Genomic DNA, 15,548 nt, shown 5'->3' on the forward strand with positions numbered 1-15,548 from the left:
CCTGCCTAAACACTTCTGAGCAGAAGGCAAGGCCCGAATGTTGCCCGAGAGCAAACTTGGTTACGTCGCTTTCCTGTCTGTGACAACAATATTTTCCATGGTTAACTGCTCCTGCCACCCTCTGCTCATCAGAAGTCGCTACAAAAGGGGTGAGGAGATAATGGTGTTACGGCCATTTGCATTGCTGCCTCCTCTCACTATGGCTGCCTCTGAACTGGTACAGATTCCCCTCAAATAATCCTGAGAACTGTAATTTTCTAAGGGTGCTGAGAGGTGTTAGGAGACCCCTGTTCCTCCTCATAGAGCTACAATTCCCAACGTTCCTTGGGAAGGCAGGTGATGATGATGATGATAAATTATTTATACCCCGCCCATCTGGCTGGGTTTCCCCAACCACTCTGGGTGGCTTCCAGCAAAATATTGAAATACAATAATTCATCAAATATTAAAATCTTCCCTAAACAGGGCTGCCTTCAGATGTCTCTTCTAAAAGTCAGAGAGTTGAACCCAGAAATCACTGGGTTAAAACTGACCGAAAGTCCAGAGGTAGCATTGTTATCAATTTACGATGGGGTAGAAGGTTCGCCTAGGGACGCGGGTGGCGCTGTGGGTAAAACCTCAGCGCCTAGGACTTGCCGATCGCATGGTCGGCGGTTCGAATCCCCGCGGCGGGGTGCGCTCCCGTCGCTCGGTCCCAGCGCCTGCCAACCTAGCAGTTCGAAAGCACCTCCGGGTGCAAGTAGATAAATAGGGACCGCTTACTGGCGGGAAGGTAAACAGCGTTCGGTGTGCTGCGCTGGCTCGCCAGATGCAGCTTGTCACGCTGGCCACGTGACCCGGAAGTGTCTGCGGACAGCGCTGGCTCCCGGTCTATAGAGTGAGATGAGCGCACAACCCCAGAGTCTGGCAAGACTGGCCCGTACGGGCAGGGGTACCTTTACCTTTACCTTTAGAAGGTTCGCAGGCTATGAAGGACTTGCTCACAAATTTATTGACAGCTGCACGAGTTATTATCGCTAGGAAGCAGAAAGGGCAAGGTGAATATAAAATGGAAGAATGGTATAAAGAGGTGTGGGATATACCTATTAATGTTAAATGAACATGTGGTGTTAAGGTAAGATGGGGAATATGCAGGATAAATTATTTTGAGGAAATATGGAAGGTATTTGTAGAATTTGTACTGTTAAAACAGAAAGGGGTCAAAACCATCACGAGAGGTGCTGAAATTTTGGGAGGTTGGATAGTTACAATGGAATGCTTTCGGTGGTGGGGTGCACATTTTTATTTTTATTTATTATTATTACTTTGTTAAAATAATAAGAAGAAAAGAAAAGAAATCAACTGCCAGAGTTAGGACAAAGACGAGGGTTGGAAGGAGACGAGTTTTGAGCATTGCAGTTGGCTGTGGCGTGTTCTGGGGGTGAAAGCTTTCAGTCTGTAAAGAGCAGCTGGGCAGGGGGACAGAGAGCCAGGGCTGATTTCTGCTGGCATCCAAAACTGTGTCCATGGGAGAAGCAAGGCCTTCTTGGGGTGCTATTGCTGTAAACTACTCCATCGTGGGCTCAGGTTGTGCGTATATTATATATGTGTCAATAAACCATATAGCATAAAGACAACACAGTCTCCGCTGTGCCTCGTTTCCAAAGGAATGGCGGACCCTGGGCAAGCGGAATCTCGCCCCCCTCGGAGATTGGGGTGCCATGCAACAATTCATTTCCACAACACCTGTGAGAAGGAGGTCACTGTTTCTTCCAGCTTGAAGTATGGGGAACAGGGACCTTTTGCTGATGTCACTTGCTGGCTCTGGAAGCTGAGCTGGTGTTTCTTGTTAGTTTCTGTTTGCCACTGAGCAGCTGCTTAGAGTCACAGGACTCTGTTTACATTCCAGAGACCTTCCAGGCTGTTGGAAATCTCACGGGAGGCGGGACGTGACGTTAGCGGTTTCCTGTTCCTTTGTTCTTTTGTTGTTTCAGTTGCTCTCTGCTTTCACAGAGAGAGGATGTATTTTCTGTCTGCGTAGCGAGAAATAAAACCCTTTGCAATGTAGCCATAAATCTCATCACTTCCGCATGCTGCTGGACACTCTGCTGTATGGGGGAATGTGCCTTGGAGCCTCATCAAAGGCTCAGGTTGTTAATTATTCGTCGGGAGGGCGATTCCGGAAGATGAGCTTTATCAGCTTGGCCGAGCGGAGATCCTGACATTTCTATCCTCCCAGCCTCGCAGATCAGAATCCAAAAAGCTGCCGCAGCATGTCAGAATCTTTTGATCCCAGCCCCCCGCCACTTCTGATACTCGCTGCCTCGTTCTTTTCTTAGGTCCTCGAAGCAAGATTTAGCTGGGCATAGCAAGCGCCTTCCTGTTTCGTAAAGAGTGGAGAAACTGTTATTTGGAGCACAGGCGGGCAACTTCAGGCCCTCCAAGGCTCTCTGTACGGCCCTCAGAAATCTCCTCAGGCCACGCCTCCTCCCCTCTGACCACACCCCCTTTCCCAAGGCCAATCCCCTGACTGACACTGTCTCATATCCGTTTGGGCTCATTTCCCCAAATATACCCGCCTCTACTGCTTTTGGGCAACATTCTGAGGGTCACATGCATGTAGTGGGCGGGTCAGAGGTCAAAGTGGGTGGAGCCACAAATGCAAATTTTATTTTTGTTTATTTTCTACACACACATGCCCCTCTCTATTCTCTATTCAGACACTGGACTCAGCTAGATTAGTAAGGAAAAAAAGAGTTATATATGCGTCGTATATGCATTATAACAGTGTGACACCAGATGGCGCTGTGGAGTTCCGTTTTTTGCCAACGTGATTTCTCATATAAAGTTTACAACGCTTCCTTGTTCTCAACGCTTCCTTGATGTGGCGATATCCAGCCATTGTCTGGGTTCAATGACACATTTCAGCCAGGTAAAAATGCTCAAGGAGGATTCAAAGCGGGACTCGGGAGGGGTAAGACTCTGAGAAGAGTCCTGGGGACCAGGTGCAGAAGTCTAGGGGGCCGCACCTGGACCTCAGGTATGAGGCTCCTGATCTCTGGAACATCATCACCTCTCTTCACAAGCAAGTTAAGCTACGCTGAAGTGTCAAAAATTTGTAAATTCTCCTTTCCTTTCCCTGCACTGCCTCCTCCTCAGCCCAGTTGCACTTGCTCCAGTTCATGTCCAGGTGCAATTCAAAGCACCACCTGTTGGGGGCGCTATAGCAGTAGGCTGGCCTGCATGACCTTGTGAGGGCCCTACAATGTATATCACATATGAAAGCACCCTCAAAATCTGGAGGCGTCCCCCCTTTGCCATCACCAAAGAAAGAGTCATACCTTTATTACCTCTGAAGATGGAGGTTCAGAGTCCTGGTATTGGGATCCTTGGGGAATAAAAGAAAAGGAGACAATTAGGAATAAATAAAAGAGCTAGAGGGGCCATTCTTCTTCAGCTGCTGCTGTGAGGGCCAATATTTTTTGCCAACTGCAAAAGGGACAGAGAAGAAGCTCCGTTCAGTTTAAACCTACCTAATTTGGATTTCCCAAAACAGGGGGCATGCCCCCGCCAAGTGACTCCACGGAGGAGGATGTGGACCTCCCAGGAGGAACTCAGGAAAAGTCCAGAATAACAGCTGAGAATGCATCATGGGAGACCTGTCTAGGGCAGCTTCCTGTTCTTACAGATCCTAACAGATCCCACGGAGAATCCCACCAACAGAAAATGTGCTCAGTCCATTTGTGGTTCCTTGCTGCTTTTCCCTGGAACATAATTCCTGCCTGAAAATCCACTGCTAAAACACTCAAGTCCAGGGAACCTCGGGTACGCGGGCAAAATGGCCTCTCTGCCTGGCTTTTGGGCTCTCCTCCTAGCCACGCCCTCTCTCCCTAGGCCACACCCCTTACCAGCTTGCTTCACAACCTCATTGAGTGTGCTTGCCTATCTGGAATGTGTAATTTGAACTCTGATAATGCCTGGATGGAGGGTGGTGGGGTGTGAGTTTGTGTAGAAACTGATCTACTACGCAAAGGGGGGGGGGGGAATTACCATACTTTTCTGTGTGTAAGACTATGGGTTTTTTTACTCTAAAATGTGCAAAATTGGCGCTTGCCCTATACACGGATAGTGCAGAGGGGATTTTTTCTCAAACTGGAGTCCCCCAAAATAGGGGCGTCTTATACACGGAAAAATATGGTACAGTGGTACCTCAGGTTACATACGCTTCAGGTTACACACTCCACTAAGCCAGAAATAGTGCTTCAGGTTAAGAACTTTGCTTCAGGATGAGAACAGAAATCGTGCTCCGGCGGCAGCAGGAGGCCCCATTAGCTAAAGTGGTGCTTCAGGTTAAGGACAGTTTCAGGTTAAGAACAGACCTCCTAAACGAATTAAGTACTTAACCCGAGGTATCACTGTACATTAATTGCTCAGCCACTTTTGCCACTGGCCCTCCCACCGCTTGCAAGTGGCCCCCGGAATATTGCCCAGCAGGAAAAATGTGGCACTCAGGCTGAAAAGCGCCCTATGGGAGAGCAGGGTTCAAATTCCCATTCAGCCGTGAAGCTCACTGGTTGTGACCTTGGGGCAGTCACTGTCCCTTAGCCTAACCTACCTCACAGGGTTGTTGTGAGGATGCAGGAAGAGGAAGAGAGTCATGAGCACTGCCTTCAGCTCATTGGAAGAGGTGGTCTATCAATGTAATACCGTATTTTTCGCCCTATAGGACGCACTTTTTCCCCTCCAAAAAAGAAGGGGAAATGTGTGTGCGTCCTATGGGGCGAATGCAGGCTTTCGTTGAAGCCTGGAGAGCGAGAGGGGTCGGTGCGCCTTGACCCCTCTCACTCTCCAGGCTTCAGGAAGCTATCCGCAAGCCTTGGGAGCCCGCGGGAGTTCCCGCCGGTCTCCCAAGGCTTCCGGAGAGTTGCCTGCATCCCAAAGCCCGGGGCACATTGAGTAGTGTGCCCCGGGCTTCGGACAGATATCCGCAAGCTTGGGGAGACCAGCGCGACTTCCCGCCGGTCTCCCACGGCTTGCGGATAGCAGCCTGTTCTGGGGGCTGGGGTCGGGGAAGCTTGGGCTTCCCCCACCCCAGCCCCGCGCCTGGGGGGGAAATAATTTTTTTTTCTTTATTTCCCCCCCCCAAAAAAAAAACTAGGTGCGCCCTATGGGCCGGTGCGCCCTATGGGGCGAAAAATACAGTAAATTAAATAAACAACAAAATAAAAATAAACCTGGCCCTTGAACTTAAAAAAAAAGGTTCCTAAGTAATGCCTGACTTTAAGAGAGCCTGAAATAAAATTTAAACACTTGTTGTTGATTTCTTAGGACGTGGCTGCTGATATTACCTAGCCTGGAGCGGCTGCGTCGAATCCGAAGGAAGCTTAAGAGAAGCATCAGCAGTGTCAGAACAGCCAGGACAGACAAGGACACTGAGAAGCTGGGACATTTGTTGTCTACGACTGCAGAGGAAGCTGTAAAAGGGAAAGGGAGAGGGAGGGAGGGAACAGGCAGACATTACTTAGCAACTGCTGTCACTGACACAGAGCAGAAGAACCCCATCATTTATAGTTTGCTTCATTGTGTTACTAGAGGAGGGGTGGGGTTTGCATTCCCTGAACTGAAGAAGCAAAAATATTCTGCAAAATCCGTACTTTCCTGAATTTTGCAATGTGGTTCCCAAGCCGAAAAATAGGCACGTTGGAGAAAAGTGTGCATACAAAGCATATATTTGGGGAAACAATGCCTAAGAAGGCAATATATGTGGGGAAACGGCTTGCCGAAAATGTGCATACGTGCTAGAGAAAAGCATGCACGAGAAGTATATGTTCATGGAAATATCTCAAGGAAATGCAGCACATTTTTTGAGGGAATTGCTTCCCCAAAATGTGCATATAAGGAAAAATGCACACTAAAACACTGGCAAATTTCAATGAGGAATTTCTTTTAAAAATGCAAACTAATAAATGAGTGAGAGGAACTGGACTTATGACTGGAATAACAAGAAGCTGTCAGAAACCAATATTGAAACATTTGTCCGTGTCTAGTTTTATGGGGAAAGAAGGAAGAAACCACTATTCGCATCCTCTGCGTAGTGCACGGGTCTATAAATTTGATGCATCGCGCAGAATAATGCAAACAGAGGCCATTTATTTTTCTCTGCCCTCTTTTGGAAATCTAGAACAACAATCAAAATGAGAGTTAGTAGATTATTTCACATACAGAAAACCCCAGTTCAGTTCCTGGCATCTCCAGGTAGGACTGGGAAAAGATTCTTATATGGCCTACATGACCCTTGAGGTCTCTTCCAGAGCTACAAAGCCACTTCCGCCCTTGAAGGAGGTGGAGTTGCGGGCTTCACAAGCCCAGCCCCGCACGATTGGGGGGATTCCCGGCCGCGTCATCCCCTGGCCAGCCAATCGGCTGGCTCTGGGGGCGTGGGCCTGCCCTACTTAAGGAAGGATGTGGCCGGGGATCTCCCTCTTTCCCCGCCTGTCAGCTGTTCCTGCTTTTCCCACCCTCCCACCCTTTAAGGTTTTTGTCCTTGACCTTGCTCTGGACCTCGGTTGGTCGCCATTGAGGGGCCTGGTAGGAATTTTTTCCACTTGGCAAATTGGCACCAGCCACTTGGTTTTCGCCTGCCTCGTAGCAAATCGTCACAACTTTCTTGGTATTGGTGGTTAGGTATTGTTCTGTAGTTGGAAGAGGGGAGGAAGTGCCATCACCTGCCCCGCATATTGAAGGGTAGTCCGATAAAGGATTCTGGGGGGCATGGCCCTGTCTGAAGACTATGGAGGTGAGGGCCTAAGGCACGCCCCCTATCAGTGACCCCGGGGGAGTTCCTAGTTGATGTGAATCAGCAGGACTCCCCCTACTGGTGGTTAACCCTTCCCGGACATCAAGCGGATGGGCTGAAGTTGGATATACAGTGGTACCTCGGGTTAAATACGCTTCAGGTTACAGACTCTGCTAACCCAGAAATAGTACCTCAAGTTAAGAACTTTGCTTTAGGATGAGAACAGAAATCGTGCTTCGGCGGCGCGACAGCAGCAGGAGGCCCCTTTAGCTAAAGTGGTGCTTCAGGTTAAGAACAGTTTCAGGTTAAGAACAGACCTCCAGAACAAATTAAGTACTTAATCCGAGGTACTACTGTAGTCCGTTAGGACCAATGCCTAAGCCAATACTGCTTATCACCTGTAACCAATAAAGTTGTGGCCTTAAGATAAAGGCACCCCTGACCATTAGGTCCAGTCATGACCAACTCTGGGGTTGCGGCGCTCATCTCGCTTTATTGGCCGAGGGAGCCGGTGTACAGCTTCCGGGTCATGTGGCCAGCATGACAGCCACTTCAGGTGAACCAGAGCAGCGCACGGAAACGCCGTTTACCTTCCCGCCAGAGCAGTACCTATTTATCTACTTGCACTTTGACATGCTTTCGAACTGCTAGGTTGGCAGGAGCAGGGACCAAACAACGGGAGCTCACCCCGTCACGGGGATTCGAACTGCCAACCTTCAATCAGCAAGTCCTAGGCTCTGTGGTTTAACCCACAGCGCCATCCTTAATAATTGTGTCATGTGTCTTTATTTCCACTGGGTGGGTGGGCAGGAACTCGCCACGCAATTCTACGATTCTTTGATTCTATGGCTTAGCATAACGCAGCTTCCTCTGTTCCTAAGAACCAACGCGTGAAGATGACTAGCTAATTTTGTCAACGAGGGCAGAGGGTGACGTGCCGCACCACCACTCACCCGCAGGGAATTCGGCGTTCATCCTGACAGCGGTGCCTGAGGAGTTGAACCTGACCTCACAGGTGAAATTCGTGGCACTCGTGTTCAAATCCAGGGGGACGTGAAGGACACTGACGAACGTCCAAGAACTGTGGTTGCTTCTCATCAGCAGTGTCTCTGGACGGAGATGTCCAGGAACGTCCCAGGACACTTGGACGAAGTTGGAAGTGCCGTGGACCACGCAAGCCATTTCGTTGCTCTGCAAGATTTGAGATGCTTCACGTGGAGCGGGCTGCAAAAGCGTCACCCAGGTGCTCTGGGTGTAGCTATCTGTGTGTGTTGAGGGGAGCGAAGCAGGGAGTTCAGGAAACAGCAACAATGCAGTTCATATTATTATTATTATTATTATTATTATTATTATTATTATTATTATTTTCACATAATATACATTCTTTGCAACAGACAACTCCAAAATAAAATCATATATAGCAAAACTGTAAGTCTCATGTTTTCAATTACACTCCTTTCCAATACCTTTAATTGCTATTTCTTGCTGCTTTCTGCTTTCCTTATAGAATCTTTATGGAAATTTAAATCTCTTAAATCCTATACCAGTCTTTAACAATTTCAATTAATGCCTTCGCCTCCCTTCCCCACAACCCAGTACTTCCCTCCAACCGTGTGCGATCTTCTTTGCCTACTATTATTTTTGTTATTATTATTATTATTATTATTATTATTATTATTATTATTATTTGTTATTCCATTCTTAATATAATATTATCCTATTTCCTTGCTGTAAGGATTGTGCTGACAAGCTAGCTGAGATAAAGCTCTGAGCAAACAGCCATCTCTGTATAAAGATTTACACTGGTGCCCCACAAGATTAATGCCTCGCAAGACGAAAAACTCGCTAGACGAAAGGGTTTTCCGTTTTTTGAGTCGTTCCGCAAGACGAATTTCCCTATGGGCTTGCTTCGCAAGACGGAACGTCTTGCGAGTTCTTGGGAGTTTGTTTCCTTTTTCTTAAAGCCGCTAAGCCGTTAATAGCCGCTAAGCCGCTAAGCCGTTAATAGCCACTAAGCCGCTAATAGCCGCTAAACCGCTAAGCCGCTAATAGCCGTGCTTCGCAAGACGAAAAAACCGCAAGACGAAGAGACTCGCGGAATGGATTAATTTCGTCTTGCGAGGCACCACTGTATTGCTAAGCTTCAAAGCAGTTACAAGAGTTCAAAAGCACACTTCATCTCTAGTAGTCAGATGAATCGTCTGACGTTTTTTTACGCCATGCCCAGCAAGCCCATTTCCTGAGTCTACGCCTCTTGCTTCCTCTGCTCCGTGAGTGGCTGGTTCCTGGCACTGGCGCCCCCCTCCCAGCTTCCTCCTCTGACATGGATGAGAAGCTGCTGATTAACGGCGTAGGCTCTCTGTAAGTGCCTCTCTTCCCCCTCAGCTCTTTCGCAGCCTCCAATTCCCTGACACTTGCACCTTTTATATTTTTGCATATTAATTTTTAAGCTCTTGCACTGACTTTTTTCATGTATTCCTTAACGCATTCCCTTTCTTTATTAATTTTTTGATTAGAATAGCCTCTGATTGATGCTGTTAATTTTGCCATTGGTGGCCATGCCACAACTGCAGCAAGATGATAACCTTATATTTTTTATGTCTATAAGAGATTGGGGAAAGGGTGCATCAAAATGCATATACCGTATTTTTCGCTCTATAAGACGCACCAGACCACAAGATGCACCTAGTTTTTGGAGGAGGAAAACAAGAAAAAAAATATTCTGAATCTCAGAAGCCAGAACAGCAAGAGGGATCGCTGCGCAGTGAAACCAGCAATCCCTCTTGCTGTTCTGGCTTCTGCTGCCTTCAGCTGTCTTCTAAAAGTCAGACAGTTGTTTATTTCTGATGGGAGGGAGTTCCACAGGGCGGGCGCCACTACCCGCTGCTTGGTTCCCTGTAACTTTGCTTCTCGCAATGAGGGAACCGCCAGAAGGCCCTCGGCGCTGGATCTCAGAGTCATGGCAGAATGATGGGGGTGGAGACGCTCCTTCAGGTATACTGGACTGAGGCCATTTAGTGCTTTAAAGCTCAGCACCAACACTTTGAATTGTGCTCGGAAACGTACCGGGAGCCAATGTAGGTCTTTCAGAACCAGTGTTATGTGGTCTCGGCGGCCGCTCCCAGTCACCAGTCTAGCTGCCGCATTCTGGATTAGTTGTAGTTTCTGGGTCACCTTCAAAGGTAGCCCCACGTAGAGCGCATTGCAGTAGTCCAAGCGGGAGATAACTAGAGCATGCACCACTCTGGCGGGACAATCTGCGGGCAGGTAGGGTCTCAGCCTGCGTACCAGATAGAGCTGGTAGACAGCTGCCCTGGATACAAAATTGACCTGCACCTCTATAGACAGCTGTGATTCCAAAATGACTCCCAGGCTGCACACCTGGTCCTTCAGAGGCACAGTTACCCCATTCAGGACCAGGGAGTCCCCCACACCCGTCGGCCCCCTGTCCCCCAGAAACAGTACTTCTATCTTATCAGGATTCAACCTTAATCTGTTAGCCGCCATCCATCCTCCAACCACCTCCAGACACTCGCACAGGACCTTCACCGCCTTCACTGGTTCCAATTTAAAAGAGAGGTAGAGCTATTATATGTGATAATAGCATAAAAACTCCATTGTGGAAGGCTCTCACCAGGGAGGCATGACTTGTGCCATCCAGTTTTAGGCATCAGGCAAAGGCTTTTCGCTTCTCCCAGGCGATCGGTCCCTTTACAAAGGGGACTCCGGGGACTCTCCCCAAAACTATATGCAAACTGAAATGCCCCAATCTCCAAAATTCACACTTCTTTGAATTTTGTGCTGCACTTCAAGCAAAACATTCGTGTAAAAAAATGTGTATATGAGGGTGAAAGCATGCACAAAAATGTATAAATATGAGGCAATAATGTACAAAAATTAACTTCCTTAGGGGAAGTTGCACACAAAAATATGTGTGTTGGGGAAAAAAGACACTAAAATGCTGATGAATCCTCATTGGGATTTGCAGTCGAACCTTGGAAGTCGAATGGAATCCGTTCCGGAAGTCTGTTCAACTTCCAAAACGTTTGGAAACCAAAGTGTGGCTTCTGGTTGGCTGCAGGAAGCTCCTGCAGCCAATCAGAAGCCCCAGAAGCCCCATTGGTCGTTTGGCTTCCAAAAAAAGTTCGCAAACCGGAACTGTCACTTCCAGGTTGCAGCATTCGGGAGCCGAAACGTTCAACTTGCAAGGCGTTCGGGATCCAAGGTACGACTGTATTTCCAATAAAAACAAATTACAAACAAGGCAAGTGAACTTAAAACAAATTGATAGGTTCGCCCACTGTTAGTAAGGAGACAGTATAGGCTTTGAACTGAGAAGGAGGTCCGTGATGGTAGAAGAGACTCAATACCCCTCACACTCCAAAGCTCAGTCTATTTGCTTCCTTACCTCCAACAACCAGCGAGGAGCCATTGCTGAAAGTCAAGGTGGGATTTCTCTTTGCGCACATATACAGGCCAGAATCTTCCTTTTGGACCAGGGTGATGGCCAAGACCAGATTTTTTCCTTCTGCCTTGCAAGCAAACCTGCCTCCATCTTCCTTCCCTGAGCATTTTTTAATTAAAAGGGGTGTGCTGTCCTCTCTCCTTTTATACCAGCTGAAGGACAAGCCTTTGTCTTCCACGCTTTCTGTAGAAAAGCACTCAAGTTGGGCTGGGCTCCCGGTATCCACAAAATGGAACGGCTCCGTCTGGTACAGTAAGAGTAACTGGACTGGTAATACTGCTGAGAGAGGGGGGAAATGATGAAAGAAGGAACGTTGCAAGCTCCATCAAACCGAAATCTCTAATCCCAGTGGATCTTGGGTTTGGATTGTACTGTTAGGCAGAATCCGTCAACCTTGGCTCCCTAGAGAACATTGAACTACAGATCTCATCATCCCCAGCCAGTTCAGCCAATGGTCAAGGATGATGGGAGTTATAGTCCAATGATACCTGGGGGTGCAAGGTTGAATAGGGCTGATCTAAATCCAATAGTTGTATTTATTTCGGAAATTTGTATCCCACCTGCTCTTGTTAATGTTTTCAGAATGCCCTTAAAAACAACCTAAAACCATTGAAAACCAGTCTTGTACATTTATGTGTGTGTGTGTTTAAAAAAAAAAACACTTGCTGGTTTTATCAATATTTTGATAATTTTATTATGCCTACTGTTTCAAAAGTCTATTTTCATTGCTTATTTTCATTGCTTAATTTATAATTTTATGTAAACTATATTGCTTTTAATTAAGCAGTACAGAATCTGATAAATAAATATTTTTTCAAGTACCTTAAGGTCCGAAGTTTTAAAGAAGCTTTGTTTCGTTTTTAAGCAGTTCTTCTGCATAGGCTATGACTGTAAGAAATGTATATGTCTTGTGGTTTCTCAAGACTAACAGGGTTTTTTTGGCAAAAGGGTTTGTGGACTACAGTTCATCAAGTGTTATACTCGGAGAGGGGGAGATGAGAACAGAGAAATCTGAAGAGTGGGGTGAAAAGGTAATGAAATGGAAGAGTTAGTCTATTGCTTTTTGATGCAAAGCTCAAATAAATACAAGATAAACCGAATGACCTTTCACAACAGCAGCAATAGGAGATAACATTATTCTGCTAGCTGTGTTCCAAGAATTCTTTGTAAACCACTTTGAGGGCTTTTTAAAAACCATCAAGTGGTTATAAATCTTATGAAATCAAATAAATAAATAAATGCTTTAACAGCTACACGGGGAGAGAGAACCCTTGTCTCAACCGAGTCCTAAACTAATAGGATCAAATTTGCCGATTGGCTGGAGAACGGTAACTTTCAGGCTTGCAGCAGAGTATCCTGGGAGAACATTCAACACACACACCCTGATCCCACCCCCACCCCCCAGATTAATAACAATTAAATGATTCAGATGAAACGCATAAGTCATTACCTGTGCAGATCAAAACGAGGCACTGCGGGAACTGCATCCCCCAAAGTCGTCAGCTGTGCCCAGGAGCCCTGAGCCAGCGTTTGAAACGGCAACCTCGAGAAAAAGGGTCTGAGATCATCCTGACCCCATTTCCGTTGTGAAGAAACCCAGCCTCTGCGTGGGTGGTACAGTTTGAGACCAGGTGGCTGAACGGAATAACAGTGTGGCTTCACAAGTACAGTGGTACCTCGGGTTACATACGCTTCAGGTTACACACTCCACTAATAAAGAAATAGTGCTTCAGGTTAAGAACTTTGCTTCAGGATGAGAACAGAAATAGGGCTCTGGCGGCGCAGCAGCAGCGGGAGGCCCCATTAGCTAAAGTAGCTTCAGGTTAAGAACAGTTTCAGGTTAAAAACGGACCTCCGGAACGAATTAAGTACTTAACCCGAGGTACCACTGTAGTCATTTGCTGAATGTGGATCGGTTCCAGGGCTTGGACGCAGTCAGTACCGGATTTACGTATAAGCTAAACAAGCTATAGCTTAGGACCCCATTCTCTTGGGGGCCCCCAAAAAAATTAAAGGGGGAAAAAATGGATGTACAAAATATAAGATAAAAAACAAATAAAATAAAACCTACATGCAACAACAGTGTTTTGGTTTGTGTAGGCTCCTGTGAGGTGAGTCATGGCCCCTGCCTGCTAGCCTGCTCCCTAAAATATCACTGGTTTGCTCCTTTCTATATATAGGGTGCCTACATTCTGCATGGACTTGTTGCAGGACAACATGTGCAAATGGCTTTAGATACCTATTAGGTCCATAAATTACCATATAGGATATATTCAACACAAAAAAACCAGTGACAATTTGATGTTGACAAAGGACAGGTGGACATATAAAGGGCCCCATTACCTTCAGTAGCTTAGGGCCTCATCAAACCTGTATCTGGCCCTGGACACAGTGAAGGCTTTGGGTCTTGCAATTTGCTGGGCCGCATCACGGAACAGATGCCAACACTAGTTGGGGTGGGGTGGGATTCTGTCTCCCCAGTAGGGATGCGGGCGGAATGCAATTTAGTTCACATCTGAAGGCAAATCTATCAAATTCACAATATCTGGAACCAGGTGAGACCTAAAACACAGTCGTTTTCCAAGATTTGCCCTTGTCGTGAATTTCGCAATGTAGTTGCGCAATGTAGTTTTTTTAAAAAAACTAACAAATTAATGAAAATTATGGATTATTTTTTATTACTGGGTGGAATTCAAGGCTGCGCTCTTCCAATACTTCTGCCTGCGCAAGCATATCTGCTTGCCAGATGGAACAATTCTTCCCTCTCTTATCTGTCCTGGGGTGGGGTGGGCTCCCTAACCCCCTTGAGGTAATTTTTTTTGGGGGGGCACAGGGGGGAGGGCTTCCACTTATGGTCCTTATTAGGTGAATCCCACCCCTTACTATAAAATGGTGATGATGATGATTTGCACTTATTAGTCAATTTTTTATGAGAAGCGACATACCAAAAACCAGCACCTACAGAGTAAACGCTAAAAACACATTCATATTGATATGAAAAGGGAGGCCTAAAAGATCCTACGCACTGAAGGAGGCCATAGATAATTTAACAGTGTGGTGGAAAAGTAGTCTAGTTTTTTGTGTTTGGTTTTGTTTTGCCTGGCATCTAAAATTGTTGTTGTTGTTTAGTCGTTTAGTCGTGTCCGACTCTTCGTGACCCCATGGATCAGAGCACGCCAGGCACTCCTGTCCTCCACTACTTCCCGCAGTTTGGTCAGACTCATGCTGGTAACCTCGAAAACACTATCCAACCATCTCGTCCTCTGTCGCCCCCTTCTCCTTGTGCCCTCCATCTTTCCCAGCATCAGTGTCTTCTCCAGGGAGTCTTCTCTTCTCATGAGGTGGCCAAAGTACTGGAGCCTCAGCTTCACGATCTGTCCTTCCAGTGAGCACTCAGGGCTGATTTCCTTAAGAATGGATGCATTTGATCTTCTTGCCGTCCATGGGACTCTCAAGAGTCTTCTCCAGCACCATAATTCAAAAGCATCAATTCTTCGGCGATCAGCCTTCTTTATGGTCCAGCTCTCACTTCCATACATCACTACTGGGAAGACCATGGCTTTAACTATACGGACCTTTGTTGGCAAGGTGATGTCTCTGCTTTTTAAGATGCTGTCTAGGCCTGTCATTGCCCTTCTCCCAAGAAGCAGGCGTCTTTTAATTTCGTGACTGCTGTCACCATCTGCAGTGATCATGGAGCCCAAGAAAGTAAAATCTCTCACTGCCTCCATTTCTTCCCCTTCTATTTGCCAGGAGGTGATGGGACCAGTGGCCATGATCTTCGTTTTTTTGATATTGAGCTTCAGACCATATTTTGCGCTCTCTTCTTTCACCCTCATTAAAAGGTTCTTTAATTCCTCCTCACTTTCTGCCATCAAGGTTGTGTCATCTGCATATCTGAGGTTGTTGATATTTCTTCCGGCAATCTTAATTCCAGCTTGGGATTCATCCAGCCCAGCCTTTCGCATGATGTATTCTGCATATAAATTAAATAAGCAGGGAGACAAAATACAGCCTTGTCGTACTCCTTTCCCAATTTTGAACCAATCAGTTGTTCCATATCCAGTTCTAACTGTAGCTTCTTGTCCCACATAGAGATTTCTCAGGAGACAGATGAGGTGATCAGGCACTCCCATTTCTTTAAGAACTTGCCATAGTTTGCTGTGGTCGACACAGTCAAAGGCTTTTGCATAGTCAATGAAGCAGAAGTAGATGTCTTTCTGGAACTCTCTAGCTTTCTCCATAATCCAGCGCATGTTTGCAATTTGGTCTCTGGTTCCTCTGCCTCTTCTAAATCCAGCTTGCACT

General features: G+C 46.6%; 1 protein-coding gene across 1 annotated transcript; it reads right to left on the minus strand.

The window, feature by feature from the left end:
- Window positions 1-1,267: 1,267 nt before the first annotated feature.
- Window positions 1,268-13,202, minus strand: LOC114586417 (uncharacterized). The gene is made up of 6 exons (XM_077920408.1): window positions 12,691-13,202; window positions 11,184-11,519; window positions 7,729-8,037; window positions 5,328-5,453; window positions 3,321-3,367; window positions 1,268-2,359 (listed from the first exon to the last, which is right to left on the minus strand). Exons 1-6 carry the CDS (start codon window positions 12,725-12,727, stop codon window positions 2,315-2,317), a joined length of 900 nt encoding a protein of 299 aa, XP_077776534.1. The 5' UTR covers window positions 12,728-13,202; the 3' UTR covers window positions 1,268-2,314.
- Between the last annotated feature and the right edge of the window lie 2,346 nt (window positions 13,203-15,548).

This window comes from Podarcis muralis, chromosome 16, assembly GCF_964188315.1.
Source record: "Podarcis muralis chromosome 16, rPodMur119.hap1.1, whole genome shotgun sequence".
NCBI lineage: Eukaryota > Metazoa > Chordata > Lepidosauria > Squamata > Lacertidae > Podarcis > Podarcis muralis.